We start from the raw sequence: 22,896 nt of genomic DNA on the forward strand, positions 1-22,896 counted from the left end.
GTTCATCTTAGTAAATAGGCTGATTCTTATTACACACCTATAAACCAGACTCATCAAATAATAGATCCAACTACAGATACCTATGGCGGGAATACCTATTGTCTGGATTCAAGATCTAGTTAATTACTCTAGATCTAGCATTAGGCATAATTAAAGATGAAGAATTCTACAGATAACCTAGCAAAGGGGGCAATCTACTAAACCATATGAATCCCTAATGAGAAACCCTATTCCTAACAAGCAGACTACTCAGACATATTGAATGAAACAAACAACATAATTGAGATAGAAAGCTTAAACACAGTAAATAGAGAAGGGGAAAGAAAGGATCTCTTCACTGTATATAGATCTGAATGAAACTCTGAAAACAATCGATGAATAGCTTATGTCTCTCACAATAGGGTTTGCAAAGAACTTGATAAAAGACTTGATAAAAGAAACTTAGGTCTAAAAACAATATATATATACCCTAAAAATGTCGAGGGACTAATAATGCAAACAGGGAAGTCTTCTGAGGCAAATTTGATCTTCTGTAAACTTGGAAGAGTCTAGGGTTTTTGCTGGGCCGAAACTGGTGTCGATCGAAACTGGTGTCGATCGACACTCCTCGCTGATTCATGAGTCCAAAATCGTTCTTAGCTTCCTTTTTCCTTAGATCTTGCTCCAAAATGTCTCCTTATCTCCATTGTTGTCCCGTTGCATAGAATACCTGAAAAGACACTCAAAAGACTCGAGAAATAACATAAAGACTTAAGATCCTATACCTAAAACATAGATAAAATTGGTGAAAATCGGGTTATATCAGAAGTACTCTCACTGATATGGAGAAGAAAATTGCTCATATGGCTGTCATTCAAAATATGGTTGTGGTTGAACCTTATGTGGAGTAAATTCTGCATTTAAATAGTTCATTAAACAGTCCTATATTTGATTCTTATTATAATTGATTTTTTCTTTTTGTGATTTTGCATGACAAGTACACATCTCCAACATCTGCAAGACTCAAACGTAAGATGCAGACGTGATGCATCAACATTATGGTCTATGCATACTCAGAATTTTGCCTCTTGGTTAAAAAATCAGGAGAGTTAATATTTTCTTTAGAAAATATGACTAGCTGTTTATGTCTACAACTATCTGACATATTTTCTTTCCTTATGTAGATACCACTTGATTCAAACAGTCATGATGAGACACTTAAATGGTTGGCATTTGGTCCACGTTGTTGCGCACGGTCATATAATGGATATATAGTAAATGGGCAGCGGTTTCACACAATATCAGTAGATATAAGAAGTCAGAATAGTGGTGTTTATTATGAGGCTACGGCAGTCTGTAGGTCCAGTGCTAAGGATACGTCACAGGTGGTGGATATGGTATCATACTATGGGGCAGTAACAGACATTATCTTGTTGGACTACAAGGGAAGACGAGTCATCAAGTTGGCATGTTGCTATGAGAGGTCCTTCTAGAAGATTCAGTCAGAGAGAGTTTGAAGCTGGAGAAGCAGACATTAGTCCTTTGGCTACAAATATTGACATGGGGGTCAACTTGGATGAAACAGAAAATGAAAGAGCTAATTGTGAAGGCATATATGTGTGATTTAAAATCGTTTTCATGCTTAGTGATTATTTGTTTGAATAGATGTCAGAAAGGGAATTGCTAGTTTCATGTTTATTGTTTTGCTTAAGTAAATGTCTGATAGGGAATTGCTAGTTTCATATGTATTGTTTTGCTTAAGTAAATGACATATTGGGAATTGAGTGAAGGCATATATTTGTGGTTACAAATCATTTTCATGCTTAGTGATTACTTGTTTGAATAAATGTCTGATAGGGAATTATTATTTTCATAAGTATTGTCCTTTGCTTATATAAATGACAGATTGAGAATTGATCGTTTCAGTTTTTTTTTCTCTTCTTATCCAGGTGATTTGAAATGGTAGCTGGAAATAAAAAGAGAGGAAGAAGACCTAAGAAGAAAGATGATGAGGTTGAGTATGTGTGTACCCGTGAACTTGTACCAGTAGAACCAGACGCAGCAGATGAACAAGTTCCCGAGCTAGAAACAGAGATTGCTGATGCGCCTGTTGCTGAGCTAAACAACGAAGAAGAGCATGAAGGTGAGGTGACACCTACTGATGCTGCCAAAGGTCTGATTGATGAAGAGACTGAAGTTGAGATACAATTCTCTGAAGATCATGACAATGGTGAGAGAAAGAGTAAGAGACAGCGAGGACCAACACGCATGAAAGACATCGCCAAGGATCCAAATACCAGAGTACATGTAGAGTTCAATAGCCTGGGAGAACCTTATGGTGAAGGGTCTGTTAAGATGGCATCTTATGTTAGAGCATTGGTACGGGAATACGTTCCCATCATATTTGATCGTTGGATAAAAATATCTGAAGAAATCAGGACACTTCTCTAGAAATCTGTGTAGGTTACTTTCTTATGCATCACTGTCTATATATTGAGTTCATTTTTTTGTTTTGTTGACTATATTTAACTTCTTTGTTTTGTTTTGATGGACTATATTTGTAGGCAAGGTTTGAGATAGATGAAGAGTACCAGAAGACTGCAGTGCTTAAGCAGATGGGATGCCTGTGGAGGTCTTGGAAATCTCGACTAGTAAAAGCCTAGACTAACCAATTGAGGATGAAGCTGCGACCAAAGAATGTTTCTCCATTTGAGTGGAGTAAGCTAGTCAAGCTCAAAACTAGCAAAGAGTTTAAGGTAATCATTTGTAATTAACTAAGTTTATTTCCTATAGAATGTCTTCCATATTAACACTTCTCTTTTAGGTTGTAAGTGATAGCTACAAGGAAAGAAGGAGCAAACAAATTTCTCACACCACTAGCCGTAGAGGAATGGTTAGACTAGCAGAACATATGGTAATCATACTACAATTATGTTACATGTTTAAACTCATTCACTACTTTTGAATACTTACTAGCTAGTTGTAAACTTTTTTTGTTCTGAATTAGAAAAAGGAGAGTCCAAATCCCAGTGAAGTGTCAAGGCTTCAGGTGTGGATCAAGTCACGTACCAGAAAAGATGGTACACCAGTGAATACAAATACGGGTGAAAAGATTGTGAGTTACAAGATCTTGTACTATTATTTTCATTGCTAAAATTAGATCATAACATGTGAATCTGTATCTTGTACTTGATAGAGAGAGGCATCTGAGATTGTCAAAAGTGATACGCCATCATCTGCTTGTTTTGAAGGCCAAGATTCACTTAGCCAACTACTTGGACCTGACAATCCTGGTCGAATGAGGGCAATGGGTCGTAACAAGAATAAAACCAAATTAGCATGTTTCCAAATGAAGAACAAGTGTATGGCTGAAACGGAAGCAAAGCAAGCTCATCGCCAGTTAAAGGTCAATGAGTTACAAGATGTAATTGACAAAATAAAGAACCAAGTTAGACACTTCTGTAATTATACTTTAACTTGATGCATTATAACAATAGAATTGACTTTGGTTTATTTTTGTAACAGAGACAATAGCCTGATGTTGCTTCAAACTCAGCTGCTAGAGTAAGTTTGTAATTTATATCAAATGCATGTTTTATTTGTTTGAGGAATGCCTTAGTAATTAGTCTTTATTAATTTTATAGAGCGTTAACAAAAGATCACAACCTAAGTGTATCTTGATTGATTGGACTGGTAACGGTAATGCAATTATTGCTGAGGGGCGTATAATAACTTCTGATCCAGATGACTTAGTGAATGATTGTCGGTTAGGCCCATCTGATGTCAAAGTGTTGGTTGACGCTGCTACGGTACCAGACGCATATCTTTGGAGACTTGAACTTAACATGTGCACAATTGAATCTGCTATCGTTAAGATGATTGCGTGGCCTTCCCTTAAGTGGGTTAACCTAATATATGAGTAGCAACCAGGAGACATTGTAGAATAGGTAAAGTTTATGATTCACCTTGATCAGTATAGTAATATATATATGGAAGTATTAACATGTTCTGTGAATGTGTTTGACATAGCCAAAGGACTGATTCAGCGATGAACAAATGCAAGCTACTGGATTGTCTTTAGATGACGTGGTTGTTGCTGAAGGACGTTGGCAAACACAAGATTGTGATGCCTTAGTAAATGGGATACCTCCTCGACCAAATTCAGTGAAGATATTTGTAGATGTGGTACATCAACCTGATACATTTATCTGGAGGTCTACTGTTGATGTAACATACCTTGAGGATTGTCTATTATCTTTTGTATCATGGCATGTGAACAAATTGGTCTTTGAAAACACAACAGATGCAATAGGTCAGGAATCTCCTATTTAGAAAGCTGCATCAACTCAACAATCTTCAGGAGGAAAATCTGCAGCATCAGCTTAGAAATCTTTGGAAACAAGTCAGAAATCTGCTGCAGTAAGTCAGAAATCTGCTGCAGTAAGTCAGAAATCATCTGGTCCAAAATCTCCTGTCAAGAAAAGTCAGCGATCTATGCTAATATCCCCTCCTCAAAGATATACGGTAAGTCTTTTATAGTATCCTTATGCAGGTGATTCTGATTTTTATATCTCTCTAACTTGTATTATAATCATGACAGCGTAAAAAGAGAGTTGAGGTCAACAAAGAAAATCAAAAATGCAAGTTGATGGATATTAGTGGAAGGAAGCAAGTTGTCGCTAAAGGACGTGTGCATTCACTCGACCCAGAAGTTAAGGTCCACTATGTTCGCTTGGGTTCAGATGCAGCTAGAGTATGGTTGATATAGTGAAGAATGATGACGCAGCAGTTTGGAGGCCATCAGATGAAATCGAGTACATGAGAGATGCACTTGGTTCATCTATTGCATGGCCAATGGATAAGTTGGTCATCTTTTGATCAGTTTAAGAAACTAAGGTATGTATATGGTTTTGCTTGTGCTTTCTAATCGATCTGTTGCTGATATCACAAATCTGATATAATATTGCTTCTTGCAGGGGGAATGAAGTAACTTTTGTCCAGGTTAGCTAGTTTTAATTAAGTTTAAGACTAATTAAGCTAACCAACAACTTATGACTTATATTATGTTATTTTGGATTAGAATGATTATGTAAACTTTTACTCTTATGGATATGGAATGAGAATTTATAAGAGATAATTTTTATTTCTATATGTTCAGGATTGTATAGTTGTATTAATTTGTATCAGAAAACAAGAAAACATATATGATAGATATATAAAAATATATACAATAGCAAATAAAGAATTGATATATAGTTATATCATAGCATATGTAGTTCTATCATAGCACTAAAATATTAGTTGTCAAATATTGTTGTATAGCATATGTAAATGTCAGAATTTAATAATACATAACATTTTTTCAAGAGCTATAGTATAAACATGTATGATAGCAACAAATATCACGCTACACAAATATATATTACTACAATATAGAAGACCTATGGTACCATGTCATACGATAGCAAAACATGTGGTGCTATATGAGAATATGTAATAGCGTTGTAGGTTCGTTGTAAAACTAGTCAATTTTGTAGCAGTTAAATTAAGGCTATTATATGGGTTTCTCCTACAATGACTGCCGATGTCATACCATTTGTGAATTCGCTATGTTATTTGTATAATAGCAAATTTTTTGTGCTAATCATGACAACATTTGTTGTAGTGGCAACGGTTCCCAAAAGCTAAAGTAGTGTTCCCTTGTTAGAAGATACAAAGCCAAAGACTCATAAGGACATCGGCTAAACCATCAAACCTTTGAGATGTAATAAGAAGCTTGGTTAGTGTTTTGGAGTCAAATATGACTAGATCTCATGTTTATGATTGAGTATAAGAACTAGAACCGCAACCGGTTCCCAAAAGCTAAAGGAATGGTTTTTTGTTAGAAAATACAAAGCCAAAGACTCATACGGACTTCAGCTACACTATCAAAGCTTTGAGAAGCAATAAGAAGCTTGGTTAGTGTTTTGGAGTCAAATATGACTAGATGTCATGTGTATGATTGAGTATAAGAACAAGAACCGCAACCGGTTCCCAAAAGCTAACGTAGTGTTTCCTTTTCAGAAGATACAAAGCCAAAGACTCATACGGATATCGGCTAAACCATCAAACCTTTGAGAAGCAATAAGAAGCTTTGTTAGTATTTTGGAGTCAAATATGACTAGATGTCATGTTTATGATTGAGTATAAGAACTAGAACCGCAACCGGTTCCTAAAAGTTAAAGTTGTGTTAACTTGTTAAAAGATACAAAGCCAAAGACTTATACGGACTCCAGCTACACCATCAAAGCTTTGAGAAGCAATAAGAAGCTTAGTTAGTGTTTTGGAGTCAAATGTGACAAGATTTCATGTGTATGATTGAGTATAAGAACTAGATCGCAACCGGTTCCCAAAAAATAAAGTAGTGTTTCCTTTTTAGAAGATACAAAGCCAAACACTCATACAGACGTTGGCTACACCATCAAAGCTTTGAGAAGCAATAAGAAGTTTGGTTAGAGTTTATCTATTATTTATTAGTAACATTGGGGATATCTATCGACACCACCACCTGTGTCGATCGACACCCCACACTGGTTGAGACAAAGTTCCTTATTAGAGATTGTTTTCGTGTTGAAATTACTGCTGATACTCCAGGCACTATAGTCACGTCAACCACTGCACCGTTACTCCTTGATCCACCTCCGAAACAGCAAAGGTACTCATCTCCTCCTCCTAAACCTCCAGATATATAAATAAGACTTTGAAATTTCCAAAAACTGTTTTATGGTTAAGCAAGCCACGAGTTTTTCGTCGAGCGCTTTTTCTTGCTTTTGATAATTGTGCAGGTAAAAGGAGTAGACCACCCATACCTCTGTCCTGCCTTGCTGATGTTCCACACTTCCTTGGTAGACCGCACACACCGACTGCTTATACGCCACCTTGGATGATGCGAGGTTCTACTAGGAAGTATTTACTTCCACTATTTGATCCACCTGATTCTCAAACTCCATCATAGTCAAGCTATTGACTCTAAACAAGCGCTTAGTGGGAGGCAACCCACTGGTATGGTTTTTTTCTTTCTTTTAATTTACGTTTTTCTTTTATTTTTCTCGCTTACTTCAGATTTGAATGCCACTGGGGACAGTGACATTTAAATCTGGAGGAGGCGCTTACTAACTACATTTTTCTTTTTGAGTCTTATTCTTATTCTTATTTTTCTTATTTTTGAGTCGTTTTATTGAGTCAAAATTTTGTTTGAAATTATGATCTCTATTCTTTAGATTATTGCCTGGTTGATTAATGTTGTAGGTTCAACTCAATCTGACTATTGGAAAATTCAGATGGCAAACCAACATACTTGAGGATATCCTGGTTTCCAACACAATTCATTTAGGCGGGAGCTAACCTCACTACTCTTCCTTTTATCTCATCAAAACGGTTACTAGTTATAGAACTTGACTCTTTATTTATACATGATATTGAGACCAATGTAAAAAAGAAAAGTATTCCTCTCCACTTATATAAAAAAAACAAGAGATTGATATGATTTTCGATAGTGTATAGGGGTAGGAATGTTTCCTATTACCCCATTATTATACATTAATAGGAATAATCAATTACAAAGGTTGGAAATATGTCCAGGGTGTCAATGCAGTATGCTAGTTCCCCTTTGTTTACAATTGAAAAAGAATAAGTACGGGGGAGAGAAAGAATGCCAAAAGAAAAATATAAAGAATGATCGATTTATCATGGTATCGTACAGGAATGAGTCTAGAAGGTTCTTTAATATTAGTTTGCTTGATGAGACCCATCGATGAAAGCCTGGTGGATATAGTTGTGGAACTTAGGTATGGAATCTAGAATGTTGTGTAAGTTTGCACAAAAGTACATGTTGGTTATGATATGAATAGAACTGCTAGGCATATGGATTTGGTTAGGATGATCAAGGCAATAGGCTAGAGAATGTTGGGAGTTCATGTGTTTTCAAACCTCTTCCACGGGTTTAGCTTTTGTGTTTTACTTGAGGGCAAGCAAAAGCTAAGTCTGGGAGTTGATCTATTCCTATTTTTTACTGGTTTTAGCTATGATTTAGGTATTAGTTTTAGAGTCTATTTGTTATTTCTAGAGTCTTTGTTAGTTCTTTTCATGTCTTTACATGTTTAGAATTCATTTGGAGATAATGGAGCATTCTGGGGGAAAACAAAGAATTTATGCTGCAGAAGAAATTAGAAGACTAAAAATCACGTAGGTGTCGAACGACACCACCCCTAATGTCGAGCGACACCAATACCTGATGGCAATTCAAAGACGCAACTTATTGAAGTTTTGAAGATTTTCAAATTTGGTCCAGAACTTTCCCTTATTTCTAAAGAAAGCCCATCACGTTTTAGGTTATATATATATATATATATTTTTTTTTTTTAAAGGTCATTGTTTATATCTAAGCTTTGGAGAGGCTATTCTCCTTTTGTCTTTTGTACTTGGGAGCAAAACCCTTTGGAGAATCCCTTTAGAAAAGATCTTTCTTACTCTATTCTCTTCTTATATTCATTATTGATTTCTTACTCAAACATGTTTTGTTCTTCTATGATCATGTTTGAGTAGTCTTCTTGTTAGGTTTAGGGTTTCTCATTACAGATATAGATGATTTTGTGGATTGCCCCGTGCTAGGTTATCTGTAGGATTCTTCATCTTTGGTTATTCTTAATGCTAGTTGATATATCCCTATTTTTACTGTTTTAACTATGATTTAGGTATAGGTTTTAGAGTCTATATGTTATTTCTAGAGTCTTTTCTAGTCCTTTTCAGGTCTTTACATGTTTTGGATTTATTTAGAGATAATAGAGCAGTTTGGAGAAAAATAGAGAATTTTTACTGCTGAAGAAATCCGGAAACTAAAATATACGTAGGTGTCGAACGACACCACCTCTGGTGTCGAGCGACACCAATACCTGATGGCAGTTCGAAGACGCAACTTATTGATGTTTTAAAGATTTCCAAATGCGGCCCAGAAGTTTTTCTTATTTCTAAAGAAGGCACATCACGTATTTTAGGTCATATATATAGTTTTAAAGGTCATTGTTTAGACCTAAGCTTTGCAGAGGCTATTCTCCTCATCTCTTTTGTACTTTGGGAGCAAAAACCTGTGGAGACTCCCTTTGGACAAGATCTTCTTTACTCTTTCCTGCTATTATTGATTTCTTATTCAGACTATGATTTGTGTTTCTTTGGTCATGTCTGAGTCATTCACTTGTTAGGTTTAGGGTTTCTCATTAGGGATTCATATTGTTTACTAGATCGTCCTTTTGTTAGGTTATATGTAGAATTCTTCATCTTTAATTATTCTTAATGCTAGATCTAGATTGATCACCTAGAACTTGAATCCAGACAATAGATATGCCCACCATAGGTATCTGTAGTTGGATCTATTATTTGATGAGCCTGGTTTATAGGTGTATTATAAGAATCGGCCTATCTACTAAGGTGAACAATTGAACTCGTTTAAAATGCATGTTTAGGTTAAAGATCTCTCGGCTTTTCCGGTTATTCTTAGCTATAGGCATAGGGAGTTTCGCGGAACACCACCGGTTATTCCATAATTAGAGTTTTAGTTAAGAATGGTTCGATAACAACCTAGCTATTTCTGGATCTACTAACCAATAGTTTCCTAAAAATACCCTAAGCCTAACGTTTTACTTTCTTGTCTTACAACCTCACAATCTGCTATTGCTTCCTTTTGTTTCTTTTTATTTTCATTACTATCTTACTTAGCTTAATTCAAAACCTTATCTATTGTGTGATCCGAGAGCTTTGTGGAATTCAACCCTTAAGTTCTACAATTGATTTCTTATTTGAGAGAGTGGTCTTATGGCAATTTGATATATATCAAATTTGGCGCCGTTGCCGAAGTTCTCTACAATTCACCATTGGATTAGGATTTAAGATTTTGTCTAAGCTTTTTTTTTTTTTTTTATTTACTTAGTTTTTCTCTTTTCTTTTTCTTGTGTGTTTCAGGTGTTTGTCTAATCACAGAACCAGGACCAAACGAGAAACATGAACGAGAGTGAGATTGCTGGGATCATGGCTAAGCTTAACGCGGTCCACAATCAACTTGTGGAGGATGTCGATTATGTTCGTAGCAGAGGTTTTCCGAATCAAAGATTTGATCACCAACAAGGCTATAGAGTTTCCTATGGGAATGGTCCAACCAGCTACACTGAGAATTCTCAGTTTCAGCAACCACTTTAGAATAGCAATAGTTTCAGGTTCACAAGGAACTATGATCTTGCTTCTTACCAAGCCCCCCCTCCACCTGCACCTAGAAGCAAGATAGAATCATTGCTGGAACAGAGTCTGGAAGGTCAACAAAGGATCTTAGAGAAACTTATCCCTAGATGGAATGAGAGGAGCCTCACTACTTCTTGGCATGCTGCTTCAATGGAAAGTGAGTATGAGTTAGTGAAGATTGAGGAGAATTACGATTTTGAAGTTGCAGAGACAGTGTCGATCGACACCATCGCATATATAAGAGACATCAAGCTGTGACGAAGCAAAATCGACCAGGCTCGACACTGATCTCCATAATCGCTCGACACACATTGATAGTGTCGACCGACACCAGTACCAACCTGAGGAAGTGTCGACGTTTGATGGAGCAGAATAAATCGAGATTGACAGAGCAGGATCGATACCAGATAGTAGTGTTGACCGACACTCACCTAGTGTCGATCGACACTGGATGTAGACTTCACCACTCAGCCTTGACTTTCCACATGTTGATGAACTAGTCTACACACCTGAAATTCTTTGTCCATCGCCTCAACAGTATATGCAAGGGATTCAGGAGGGGCGTTGCAAGGCTCCACGTCAAGGACAAAAGGAAGACAATTATCGTCTCAGAACAGATTTCAGAGCTGACTTATCGACAGGCTAAGGGAAGACGAGTTGTAGCACGTGTATCGATCGACAGCACTACTAGTGACGATCGACACCCATCACTGGTTGTAGCAGAATCATCTCCAATAGCTATTTTTCCATCTGGGATCACAGCTATAAGTCCAGGTTCTGCTGTAACGTCACCCATTGCACCTCTGATACTTCATACACCTCCTAAACGGCTAAGGTACTCATCTCCTCCTCCTAATTTCATCAATAAGACCTTAAAATTTTCAAATACTGTTTTACGATTAAGCAAGCCACGAGTTTCTCGTTGAGCACTTGTTCTTTCTTTTGATGATTGTGCAAGAAAAAGGAGTATTCCACCCATACATGAGTCCCACCCTGCTGATGCTCCTCTCTTCCTAGATAAACTTCACGTGCTAACTGCTTATACGCCAGCATGGATGATGAGAGGTCTTTCTCCGCGATATTTACTGCCACCATCTGATCCACCTGATCCCCATACTCCATCAAAATCAACCTATTGACTATAAACAAGTGTTTAGTGGAAGGCAACCCACTAGTATGTTTTTTTTTTCTTTTATTTTACGCTTTTTTTCTTTTTCTCGCTTACTCCAGATTTGAATGCCACTGGGGACATTGTCGTTTAAGTCTGGGGGAGGCGCTTACTAACTACATTTTTCTTTTTTGAGTTTTATTCTTATTCTTATTTTTCTTTTTGAGTCGTTTTATTGAGTCAAAATTTTGATATGAATTATGATCTCTATTCTTTAGATTATTGTCTGGTTGATTAATGGTGCAGGTTTGACTCAATCCGACTATTGGAAAATCTAAATGGCAAACCAACAAACTTGAGGATATCCTAGTTTCCAACACAACCACTAAGGCTGGAGCTAATCGCACTGCTCTTCCTTTTACCTCTTCAAACGGTTAGTATTCATAGATCTTGACTCCTTGTTCATACTTGATATTGAGACCAATGTGATAAAAAGAATGTGTTCCTCTCCCATTATAAAAAGAAAAACAAAATGAGAGATTGACAGGATTTTCAGACAGTGTATAGGGGTAGGAATGTTTTCTATGACCCTATTATTATACATTATCTAGAATGATCAATTACAATGGTTGGAAAAATGCCGAGGGTGTCGATCCAGTGTGCGAGTTCCCCTTTGTTTACTCTCTAAAAAGAATAAGTCTAGGGAGAGAAAGAACACCAAAGAAAAATATATAAAAATAATCATCTATTTATCATGGTATAGTACAAGAATGAGTCTAGAAGGATCTTGAATGTTAGCTTGTTTGATGAGACTCAGCGATGAAAGCCTGGTAGATATAGTAATGGAACTTAGGTATGAAATCTAGAATGTTGTGTAAGCTTGCAGATTAATACATGTTGGTTAGGATTTGATTAGAACTGCTAGACATATGGATTTGGTTAGGATGATCAAGGCAATAAGCTAGAGAATGTTGGGAGTTCCTGTGTTTTAAAACCTCTTCCACAGGTTCAGCTTTTGTGTTTTGCTTGAGGGCAAGCAAAAGCTAAGTCTGGGGGAGTTGATATATCCCTATTTTTAATGTTTTTAATTATGATTTAGGTATAGGTTTTAGAGTCTATTTGTTATTTCTAAAGTGTTTTCAAGTCATTTTCAGGTCTTTACATGTTTGGGATTCATTTGTAGATAATGGAGCATTCTGGAGGAATACAGAGAATTTATACAGCTGAAGAAATCTGGAAACTAAAATGCACGTTGGTGTTGAACGTCACCACCCCTGGTGTCGAGCGACACCAATACTTGACGGCAATTCGAAGACGCAACTTATTGATGTTTTGAAGATTTCCAAATTTGGCCCAGAACTTTCTCTTATTTCTAAAGAAGGGCCATCACGTTTTTAGATCATATATATAGTTTTAAAGGTCATTGTTTAGACCTAAGTTTGGAGAGGTTGTTCTCCTCATCTCTTTTGTACTTTGGGAGCAAAACCCTGTGGAGACTCCCTTTGGAGAAAAACTTCTTTACTCTTTCTCTTACTATTATTGATTTCTTATTCAGACTATGATTTGTGTTTCTTTGATCATGTCTGAGTAATCCACTTGTTAGGTTTAGGATTTCTCATTAGGGATTCATATTGTTTAGTAGATCGCCCCTTTGTTAGGTTATCTGTAGAATTCGTCATCTTTAATTGTTCTTAATGCTAGATCTAGATTGATCACCTAGAACTTGAATCCAGATAGTAGATATGCCCACCATCGGTATTTGCAGTTGGATCTATTATTTGATGAGCCTGGTTTATAGGTGTGTAATAAGAATCGGCCTATCTACTAAGGTGAACAATTGAACTCATTTATAATGCATCTTTAGGTTAAAGATCTCTCGGCTTCTCTGGTTATTCTTACCTATAGGCATAGGGAGTTTCACGGAACACCACCAGTTATTCCATAATTAGAGTTTAAGTTTAAGAATGGTTCGATAACAACCTAGCTATTATTAGATCTACTAACCAATAGTTTCCTAAGAATACCCTAAGCCTAACGTTTTTACTTTCTTGTCTTACATCCTCACAATCTGTTATTGCTTCCTTTTGTTTCTTTTTATTTTCATTACTATCTTACTTAGCTTAATTTAAAACCTTGGTCTATTGTGTGATTTGAGAGCTTTGTGGAATTCGACCCTTAAGTGCTACAATCGATCTCTTATTTGAGAGAGTGGTCTTAAAGCAATTTGACATATATCACTACTTTTAGAGTAGCTAAATAGAACTTGATCTCACATAAGAGATATACCCGCCATAGGTATCTGTTAATAAAACTACTATTTGATGAGCCTGGTTTATAGGTGTGTAATAAGAATCGGCTTATCTACTAAGGTGAACTTATCGAATTCGTTTAGCATGCATGTTTAGGTATAGGGTTTCACGGCACGCCACCAGGACTCTCAGCATAGTGAATTTCAAGGAACGCCACCTGTTATTGTGATAGTAGAGTTTGAGTTTTAAAAAGGTTCGATAACAACCTAGCTATTTCTAGATCTACTATCATCTATTTCGTGAGAATACCGTAAGCCTAACGTTTTAATAATCTTAGTTTACATCCATCTCATAATTTGCTATTGCTTTCTTTTTATTTTCTTATCTTTTGTTTAGCTTAATTCGATAACCTTAGTCTATTGTGTGATCCGATAATGTTGTGGAATTCGACCCTTAAGTACTACAATCGATCTCTTATTTGAGAGAGTGGTCTTAAGGTAATTTTACCTACATCAAGTACTCCAGTGTTGGCTTTGGCAGAGCCAAATGAGCCTTATGTGGTATATACGGACGCGTCAAGGATTGGACTTGGATGTGTGCTTATGCAGCATGGTAAGGTAATTGCCTATGCGTTTAGGCATTTGTAAAAGCATGAGGAGAATTATCCAATTCATGATATTGAGATGGCGGCTGTGGTGTTTGCCCTAAACATTTGGCGATCTTATCTTTACGGTTGGAAGGTTCAAGAGTTTACGGACCATAAGAGTTTGAAGTATATCTTCACTCAGCTAGTATTGAACTTGAGGCAAAGGAGATGAATGGAGCTTTTTGCGGATTATGACTTAGAGATTGCTTACCATTCGGGTAAGGCGAACTTAGTCGCAGACGCGTTAAGTCGGAAAAGAGTTGCTTCAGATTAAGATAAGGACATGCAACTATTGGTTGGCATGGACGGGACATTGCTGTTGGCAGCTATAACCGACGAGTTGGAGCCTTTGGGCTTACGGGTAGTGGACCAAGCGGATTTGCTATGTCGGGTGCGGGCGGCTCAGCAAAAGGATGAGGATTTGATCTGCTGGCCCGAGAACCATAAGACGGAGTTTGAGACTTCGAACAATGGGACTATTTTGGTTAATAGGCGGGTGTGTGTTCCGAGGATAAGGAGTTGTAGGAAGATATCCTGAAGGAAGCACATATGTCTACGTTTTCGGTTCACCCGGGATCAAGCAAGATGTATAAGGACTTAAAACGGTATTACGATTAGAAGGGTATGAAAGCCTATGTGGCTAGGTGGGCGGCTGGATGTCTGACCTGTCAGTTGGTGAATGCCAAATATCAAGTTCTGGTCGAGTTGCTCCAAAGCTTACCTATGCCCGAGTGTAAATGGGACATGATTACGATGGATTTCCTAATGGATTTGCCGATGTGTGACGAGAAGGATACTGTGTGGGTAATCGTGGATGGATTGACCAAGTAGGCACATTTTGTTCAAGTAAACAAGTCGGCCAATATTGACAAGCTTGTGGAGATTTATGTCCAAGAGATTGTCCGATATCATTGAGTTCCGGTTAGTATAGTGTCGGAACGAGATTCAAAGTTTACTTCACGATTTTGGAAGGGGCTTCAGAAGCATTTTGGCACAAGACTGAATATGAGCACGGCTCATCATCCGTAGACGGATGGGCAGTCTTAGCGTACAATCAAAACACTTGAGAACTTGTTGCAGGCCAGTGTGTTGGATTAGGGTGGCGAGTGGATTCAGCATTTACACTTGGCCGAGTTTGCTTATAACAATAGCTATCATGCAAGCATCGGGATTTTATCGTATGAAGCATTGTATGGGCGGCCGTGTAGAACACTGCTATGTTGGACCCAAGTGGGGGACCAGAGTGTTTATGGTCGAGACTTAGTTGAGAAAACGTCGGAAAATATCAAAGTCTTAAAGGTTAAGATGAAACAAGCTCAGAACTGACAAAAGAGATGTAGAGAAGCGTTAGAGAGAGTTGGAGTATTCTGTTGGAGATATGGTTTATCTCAAGACTATGACGTATAAGGGAAAGGATAGGGAATCCTTGAACACAAAGTTGACTTCGAGGTACATGGGTTCATTCAGGATTCTGGAAAGAGTTGGCCCTGTTGCGTACTGATATAACCCTATTTTTACTGCTTTTAGCTATGATTTAGGTAAAGGTTTTAGAGTCTATTTGTTATTTTTAGAATCTTTTCTAGTCCTTTTCATATCTTTACATGTTTGAGATTCATTTGGAGATAATGGAGGATTCTGGAGGAAAACAGAGAATTTATGCTGCCGAAGAAATCCGGAGACTAAAAACGGCGTAGGTGTCGAACGAAACCAATATCTTACGTGATGGAAACCCCGGATTCCTCCAAGACAAGACTCAGCGATTCAAAGACTGAAACTATGCAGAAGTGGTAATGATGATGAAGTAACCGAATTGATGTTGAATAGACAACACCGAGGGCTAGAGAATATGATCCAAGGGCTATTCCTCGCGAGGATCAGAGACTCTACACGAAACCTAAGTGGTTTGATTCCACAAACTACCTAGAACTCGCAAGAACAATGATTTGATTCAAGATAAAGTATTGAAGCAAAACAAACTGAATTTTCTTATTAATCAAAGCGTGAATACAAAGTAAAGAAACAAAGAGCTTAAATAGAAAAGTGTAGCAAAGGTCTAAAATTTAGAAAGGAAACAAATAAATTAGAGAGAACCATGATCTTGTCACCATTGATGTCTTCTAGTCGTTGGGCATTAAAAGTGACGCTCCTTTGGCTTGTGGCGTGATCTTCATGAATCTTCTTAGGTCTGGTGGATGAGATGGATTGCTGAGATCTTCTGGAGTGAGTAAACGAACTGGATCAAGAGGAGGATATTCGATATTGAGGGAAAAGGCAAGAGATCCTCCGATTAAGGAAAGTTTTTTCTTTCTTGGTTTTGGATGTGTGAAGAGAATGTGTGTCATCTCTGCAGCTCCTAAATGTCGTGTAGTCTTCATAAGGGTGAATATAAACTGCAAGAAGTCTTCAAGTACATCAGGTGGCTCTTTGGTTAGGTTAAGTTTGTCAACTAGATCGTCAGTTGGTTCTTCAGGAAGTCTGTCAGAAAGTCCTTCAGCCGGTTCATCAGCAAGTCTATCAGGTGGTCAGTCAGTGAGTCCATCAGCTACAATGTCAGCTTCCATTCTTATATCACCCCCTCCCCCTTGAAAGGGTTTTGTCCTCGAAACTATTTGACCTCCACCAAGAGTAAGCAAGTTAGCTTTCATGCGGTTTTGTGACTCTAATGTCATACCTTGATGTTGTTTAGGATTGTTGCGGTATGGTGCGTCAGGTGGTTCAGCTTGGATCAGCATGGAGTGGTAGAATCCTCTAGCTGCATGTAGCTCCAGAGTAGGGACGTGGTTTTTCATGAATGATGCGGCATGTGGTGTTTTGCTTCTTGTTCCAAAACCTGAAAAATGAGTCTTTTGGCGAAGACAAGTGCATTATATCCGTCTTTTGGGAAGAATAAAAGGACTTATCAACATAAAAACTAACTCTAGTGTTAGCCCATACCTTAGGTTTAATTTGCATTGCTCGAACATCCTTTTGATCTAATGGGGCAAGAGTGAAGTTGCGGTTGTTGAGGCAAAAGGAATATTGATTGGTGCGACCATTGTGACTAACTTCGCGATCATACTGTCATGGCCTACCAACTAAAATATGCCCAACTTGCATAGTTGCAACATCACACAAGATTTGATCTTGATATTTCCCAATAGAAAATAGCACTTCGACTTGTTTTGACAACTTTATTTCCTCTTTGTCATTAAGCCATTTAAGCTTATATGGCCTTGGATGATCAGTGGTGTTGAGTCCTAGCTGTTCAACAAGAGTAATACTAGCAATGTTAGTACATGCACCACTATCGACAATCAAATGACATACCTTATCCTTGATGGTGCAACGGGAATGGATTAAGTTATCCCTTTGCTTCGGTTCTTCCGTGGGTTGTTGGGCTGAGAGAACCCTTTGAATGACTAGTAGCTCGCCTACATCGGGATAGATGGTGGTTGATTCATCTGATACCAATGATGCAAACCCCGGATTCCACCAAGAAAAGACTCACCGAATCAAAGACTAAAACTATGTGGAAGTGGTGATGATGATAAAGTAACCGAATTGTTGTTGAATCCACAACACTGAGAGCTAAAGAATATGATCCAAGGGCTATTCCTTGCGAGGATCAGAGATTCTCCACGAAACCTAAGTGGTTTGATTCCACAAACTACCTAGAACTCGCAAGAACAATGATTTGATTCAAGACAAAGTATTGAAGCACAACAAACTGAATTTTCTTATAATCAAAGCGTGAATACAAAGTAAAGAAACAAAGAGCTTAAATAGAAAAGTGCAGCAAAGGTCTAAAATTTAGAAAGGAAACAAATAAATTAGAGAGAACCATGATCTTCTCACGTTGATGTCTTCTAGTCGTTGGGCATTAAAAGTGACGCTCCTTTGGCTTGTGGCGTGATTTTCATGAATCTTCTTAGGTCTGGTGGATAAGATGCATTGCTGAGATCTTCTGGAGTGAGTAAACGAACTCGATCAACAGGAGGATATTCGATCTTGAGGGAAAAGGCAAGAGATCCTCCGATTAAGGAAAGTGTCTTCTCTCTTGGTTTTGGATGTGTGAACAGATTGTGTGTCATCTCTACAGCTCCTAAATGTCGTGTAGGCTTCATAAGGGTTAATATAATTAGGAGTAAGTCTTCAAGTACATCAGGTGGCTCTTTGGTTAGATTAAGTTTGTTAACTAGGTCGTCAGCGGGTTCTTCAGAAAGTCCTTCAGGAAGTCTGTCAGAAAGTCCTTCAGGAAGTCTGTCAGAAAGTCTTTCAGCCGGTTCATCAGCAAGTCTATCAGGTGGTCCTTCAATGAGTCCATCAGCTACAATGTTAGCTCCCGTTCTTATATCATGACGGTAATTCGAAGACGCAACTTATTGATGTTTTGAAGATTTCCAAATTCGGCCCAGAATATTCCCTTATTTCTGTGTATTCAAACCTCTTCCACGAGTTCGGCTTTTGTGTTTTGCATGAGGGCAAGCAAAAACTAATTCTGGGGGAGTTGATATAACCCTATTTTTACTGCTTTTAGCTATGATTTAGGTATAGGTTTTAGAGTTTGTTTGTTATTTCTAGATTCTTCTCTAGTCGTTTTCAGGTCTTTACATGTTTGGGATTTATTTGGAGATAATGGAGCATTCAAGAGGAAAACAGAGAATTTAGGCTGCTGAAGAAATTCGGAGACTAAAAACCGCGTAGGTGTCGAACGACACCACTCTTGGTGTCGAGCGACACCAATACTTGACGACAATTCGAAGACGCAACTTATTGATGTTTTGAAGATTTCCAAATTTGGCCCAAAACTTTCCCTTATTTCTAAAGAAGGCCCATCACGTTTCTTAGGTCATATATATATATATATATTTTAAAGGTCATTGTTTAGACCTAAGAGCATCTCCATTGGAAGTATCTCAATGAGATACCCAACAAAAAAAAAATTTCAAAAAAAAAAAGTATGAGAGAGGTGAGAAAAAGTAGGAGAGAAGGAGAGTTAAGTTTCTGGGAGGAGAAACTTTGAGAAACTATTCTCATCCAATTTGGACAGGTGTCATCATATTATTAGTTCAACTATTAAATAATAATTAATATATCTATTTTGATTAAAATATTAATATTTTTTTTTTTTGAGAAACTTTCCTTATTTTTACTGATGGAGATGGTCTAAGCTTGAAGAGGCTAATCTCCTTATCTCTTTTGTACTTTGGGAGCAAAACCCTGTGGAGACTCCCTTTGGAAGCTTAAGGCAATTTGAGCTATATCATGTACAAGTTAGATTTGCCTACATTGATGGATGCATTCCACAAAGTGTTTCATGTGTCTATGCTAAGGAAGTGCATAACGCATCAGGAAAATGTCATATCAGAGCCTCCGCCGGATTTGCTAGAGAATATGATGATTGTGGGAATGCTGATTCCGAATTTGTTGGGAGTAAGTTCAGAGATGGTCGGAAGATAAAGGTCAAATTGGTCGAAGAATTTGTTTGGTGTTCGTGGCTAACATGATGCGTACACACTACAAGAAAACAATCACTTTACGAGGGAAGAATTCGTAGATAATCCCTTGCAAATTGCTAATACCGAGGGAATTATGACGAGTGGCAATTCCTCGCAAATTGCCCTTCGCAAATGAAATTCGGTAGTAAGTCTATCGCAAAATTTGGGACGAACAAAATACCTCACAAATCTCTCGCAAATTGCAAAGGATATTACGGTAGAAAAGTGGTAGCAATTGAGTGGTCTCTCTTACTCCTTGCAAAATTTGAGATGGATTTGCAATTCTTCATCTTTATTACAATTTTCTAGCAAAACATTGGATGGATTTGCGATTTATAAGGGACGTATAAAGTATTTTTCATAAGCATATCTACTGTTGTATTTAGCCTTAATTACATTCTTAATTGGATCTTATATTTAATCTTTATACCAACTTAAACTTTATATTTGAAAATTTATATTAAAACTGATTTGAAACCTTAAACCAAGAATTGAAAACGGAAATTAAACAAATTCGAATACAAATGTTAGAACCCAAAATTAATTATACATTCAGAAAAAATTGTCTATTTTTGTGATGGAGAGACATTATTACAAAAACTTAGAAATTTTGTTATGGAGAGGATCCAATGCTGGTTGCCTCAGCTCCAATCTCAGCAGATGTAGGAGCTATGGCGCCATTGGGCACCTCAGGGTTTGGATCAGAGCTGATCGGTTCTGTCCTTGTAGAGGATCCAGATCGAAAGCGTGCAGCAAACTCAGGATCCTTCTTGGCAAGATAGTCGAAGTACACATCAAAGCTGGTGATCTTCTCAGCTTGGTTTGCAATAAGCGTTTCAGCGGCAGCCAACCTTTGAGAGATTACAACCGAATCATCTCGAGGATGGACTGGACCATTATGAGCTGAAGATGCTTCAAGCTGCAATGAACCAGCCCAATAGATCTTTCACTACAAGAAAACACGTGTTTTACGAGGGAAGGTTTCCTTGTAAATCCGTCGCAAAACGCGTATAGCAAGAGAATTGCTACGCCACGTCATTCCTCGCAAAACGCGGCTGGCAAATTTAATATCTTGCAATTCCCACGTAAATTTTGTGGGGAACCTATTCCGTCGCAAAATTTGCGGGGACCACAATCCCTCGCAAAACATAAGAGTAGCACTTCCCTTGCAACATTCGCAAGTCTGTTGCAAGTCTTTTTTGTTTTTTTTATTTACGAATTTTATGCTGATTTATTTTTCTAGGGATTTTAATTTGATTTTCTAGTAAACATATAAAAACATATATGAAATGAGTAGACATTCAAAAACATTAACTGCTAAATGATTCAAAAACATAAGTGTTGAGATTACAAAAGTTAGAGATTAGCAAACCCAAGTCTTAAAACAAAAGTTGAGATTAACAAATATATACCAAAATAGGCAACGAAACTATTAATCTTGTCAGCCTGAAGTTGAAGACGAGCTTCAGCAGCAGCAAGCTTCTCCGATAGAACAATCAGATCATTGTGAGGCTGTGGACTAACAGTGGCTGAGGATGCTTCATTATGTAGAGAACTAACCCCATACAACCTTCCTTTCTTCCTTGGAGCAACCTGATACAAACCACACAATATAATGAGTGGACTGCCACGAGATTAAGTACTAATGAAATAATCACACAAGTATGTTGCTAACATCATCACACAAGTATGCTGCTAACATCATCACATAATCACACACCACACAAAGACTAAGTACTAACTAAAGACACTCTGAACTGGAAATATACAAAATTACCTGAGCATAAATCTTGTTCTTGACAGCCACTAATAACCCACCTGAAGCAGAGCTCTCTATATTATCCCCTAATTGCAGTAGAGTCTCTGCCTCATCAATCCTTGATGACACTTCCTTGTAGATCTCCACTGACTTTTCATCAATGAAAGTCCCATCAGGTTTGCGATGAGTCATCTCAAGAACCACCAGAAAATCTGGAGTTGAATCATCAGTCTCCTCAGACTAAAACAAAAGAAAAAAGTTAAGTGTCAGTTCAAGGGAATGTGCCACTAATAGGCACTTTTAGGAAAACTTATTCCGTTTGAGGCACTTTTCAGGGATGAGACACTTTCCTTTGTTTTTGGAGGATAAAAAGACAATTCTATCCTTCCCACATTAAACCATCAATTGATTAACCGGTTCTAGAGATTTTGTTTGATTTGGTATCTAATAAAACTAACTGAACGTGTCAAAAAAATATTATTCGTTTTCAATTTTCGAAAATCTCTCAATCGTTCGATCTAAGACTTATTCATGGATGTCAAAGAAGAGAAACTTATGGAGGAAGAGCAATGATTGCCAGAGAAGACGATCCTTGTGTTCACCGTTCTGAAAAATGGCGCGATTCTCAAGAACATCTTCGTTGTGAACAGTCGCGATTTCTCGTCGCCGGAGAGAAACGGTTCCACTGTAAGCAATGATGATGGCGAAGTAGAAGAGATTCTAGTCGTCGGTCGTCATTCAGATTGTGATATTCTCCTAAACACACCCTAGCATTAGAAGATTCCACTTAGAAATCCGCTCGATCTCTTCTCGTCAGAAACTCTTCGTCATGGATCTGTCCTCTGGTATGAATCATCTCTAACTCCAATTCAAACGATGTTTGTATTCTTATTGTGGAATTGGATCTCGATTATATGTGTTTTTGATTGTTGATTGGATTTGTTTTTCGATTTAGTGCATGGGACTTGGGTTAGGGATCTGATTGGCAACACCGATCTATTAAGGTGGCTCATGGATGTCTAGAAAGATTTACGAGAAACACACAAAAATGTATATCCATTTGTTCGGTGCTAGGTGGATACACAGTCATGTTTTACACTATATCCATTTGGTCGATATTACATGGATACATCTCTACTTCTTAATATCATATATGAACACGTACTTGCGGACTGTCAGCTATAGGAATCCGTCCATTACTCTTTGAATATATGTTCTCCAACTAATGAAGTGTTCTTGTATTTGATTTTGGTGAACAATGTTTAGATTTGGTGTTACTCATCTTTCATGTATCTGTTTGTGCAGCTAAGACATTTCAATCTAAGAGCTGTAAAATATAGGATCATTCATATGGTGATATTCTTATGATTATATTCAAAAATGGTTCATACAAGTGTGTAAACCCTCTACCC

At 37.6% G+C, this 22,896-nt stretch overlaps 1 protein-coding gene and 5 pseudogenes across 6 annotated transcripts; 4 read left to right on the top strand and 2 right to left on the bottom strand.

The window, feature by feature from the left end:
- Nucleotides 1-809: 809 nt before the first annotated feature.
- On the top strand, nt 810-4,857 carry AT1G42150 (annotated as a pseudogene; the record flags this gene model as incomplete). The annotated part of the gene is made up of 1 exon: nt 810-4,857.
- A 5,133-nt stretch (nt 4,858-9,990) lies between these two features.
- On the top strand, nt 9,991-11,481 carry AT1G42160 (annotated as a pseudogene; the record flags this gene model as incomplete). The annotated part of the gene is made up of 1 exon: nt 9,991-11,481.
- Nucleotides 11,482-14,084: 2,603 nt separating this feature from the next.
- On the top strand, nt 14,085-15,746 carry AT1G42170 (annotated as a pseudogene; the record flags this gene model as incomplete). The annotated part of the gene is made up of 1 exon: nt 14,085-15,746.
- A 1,436-nt stretch (nt 15,747-17,182) lies between these two features.
- On the bottom strand, nt 17,183-17,691 carry AT1G42180 (annotated as a pseudogene; the record flags this gene model as incomplete). Its single annotated transcript has 1 exon — nt 17,183-17,691.
- Nucleotides 17,692-19,492: 1,801 nt separating this feature from the next.
- AT1G42190 (GAG/POL/ENV polyprotein) lies at nt 19,493-19,687 on the top strand (the record flags this gene model as incomplete). Its single annotated transcript, NM_103420.1, has 1 exon — nt 19,493-19,687. The coding sequence occupies one exon, from the start codon at nt 19,493-19,495 to the stop codon at nt 19,685-19,687; it is 195 nt and encodes a 64-aa protein (NP_174960.1).
- Nucleotides 19,688-20,338: 651 nt separating this feature from the next.
- Nucleotides 20,339-21,721, bottom strand: AT1G42200 (annotated as a pseudogene; the record flags this gene model as incomplete). The annotated part of the gene is made up of 1 exon: nt 20,339-21,721.
- Between the last annotated feature and the right edge of the window lie 1,175 nt (nt 21,722-22,896).

The sequence above is a fragment of the Arabidopsis thaliana genome, assembly GCF_000001735.4.
Source record: "Arabidopsis thaliana chromosome 1 sequence".
Lineage (NCBI taxonomy): Eukaryota > Viridiplantae > Streptophyta > Magnoliopsida > Brassicales > Brassicaceae > Arabidopsis > Arabidopsis thaliana.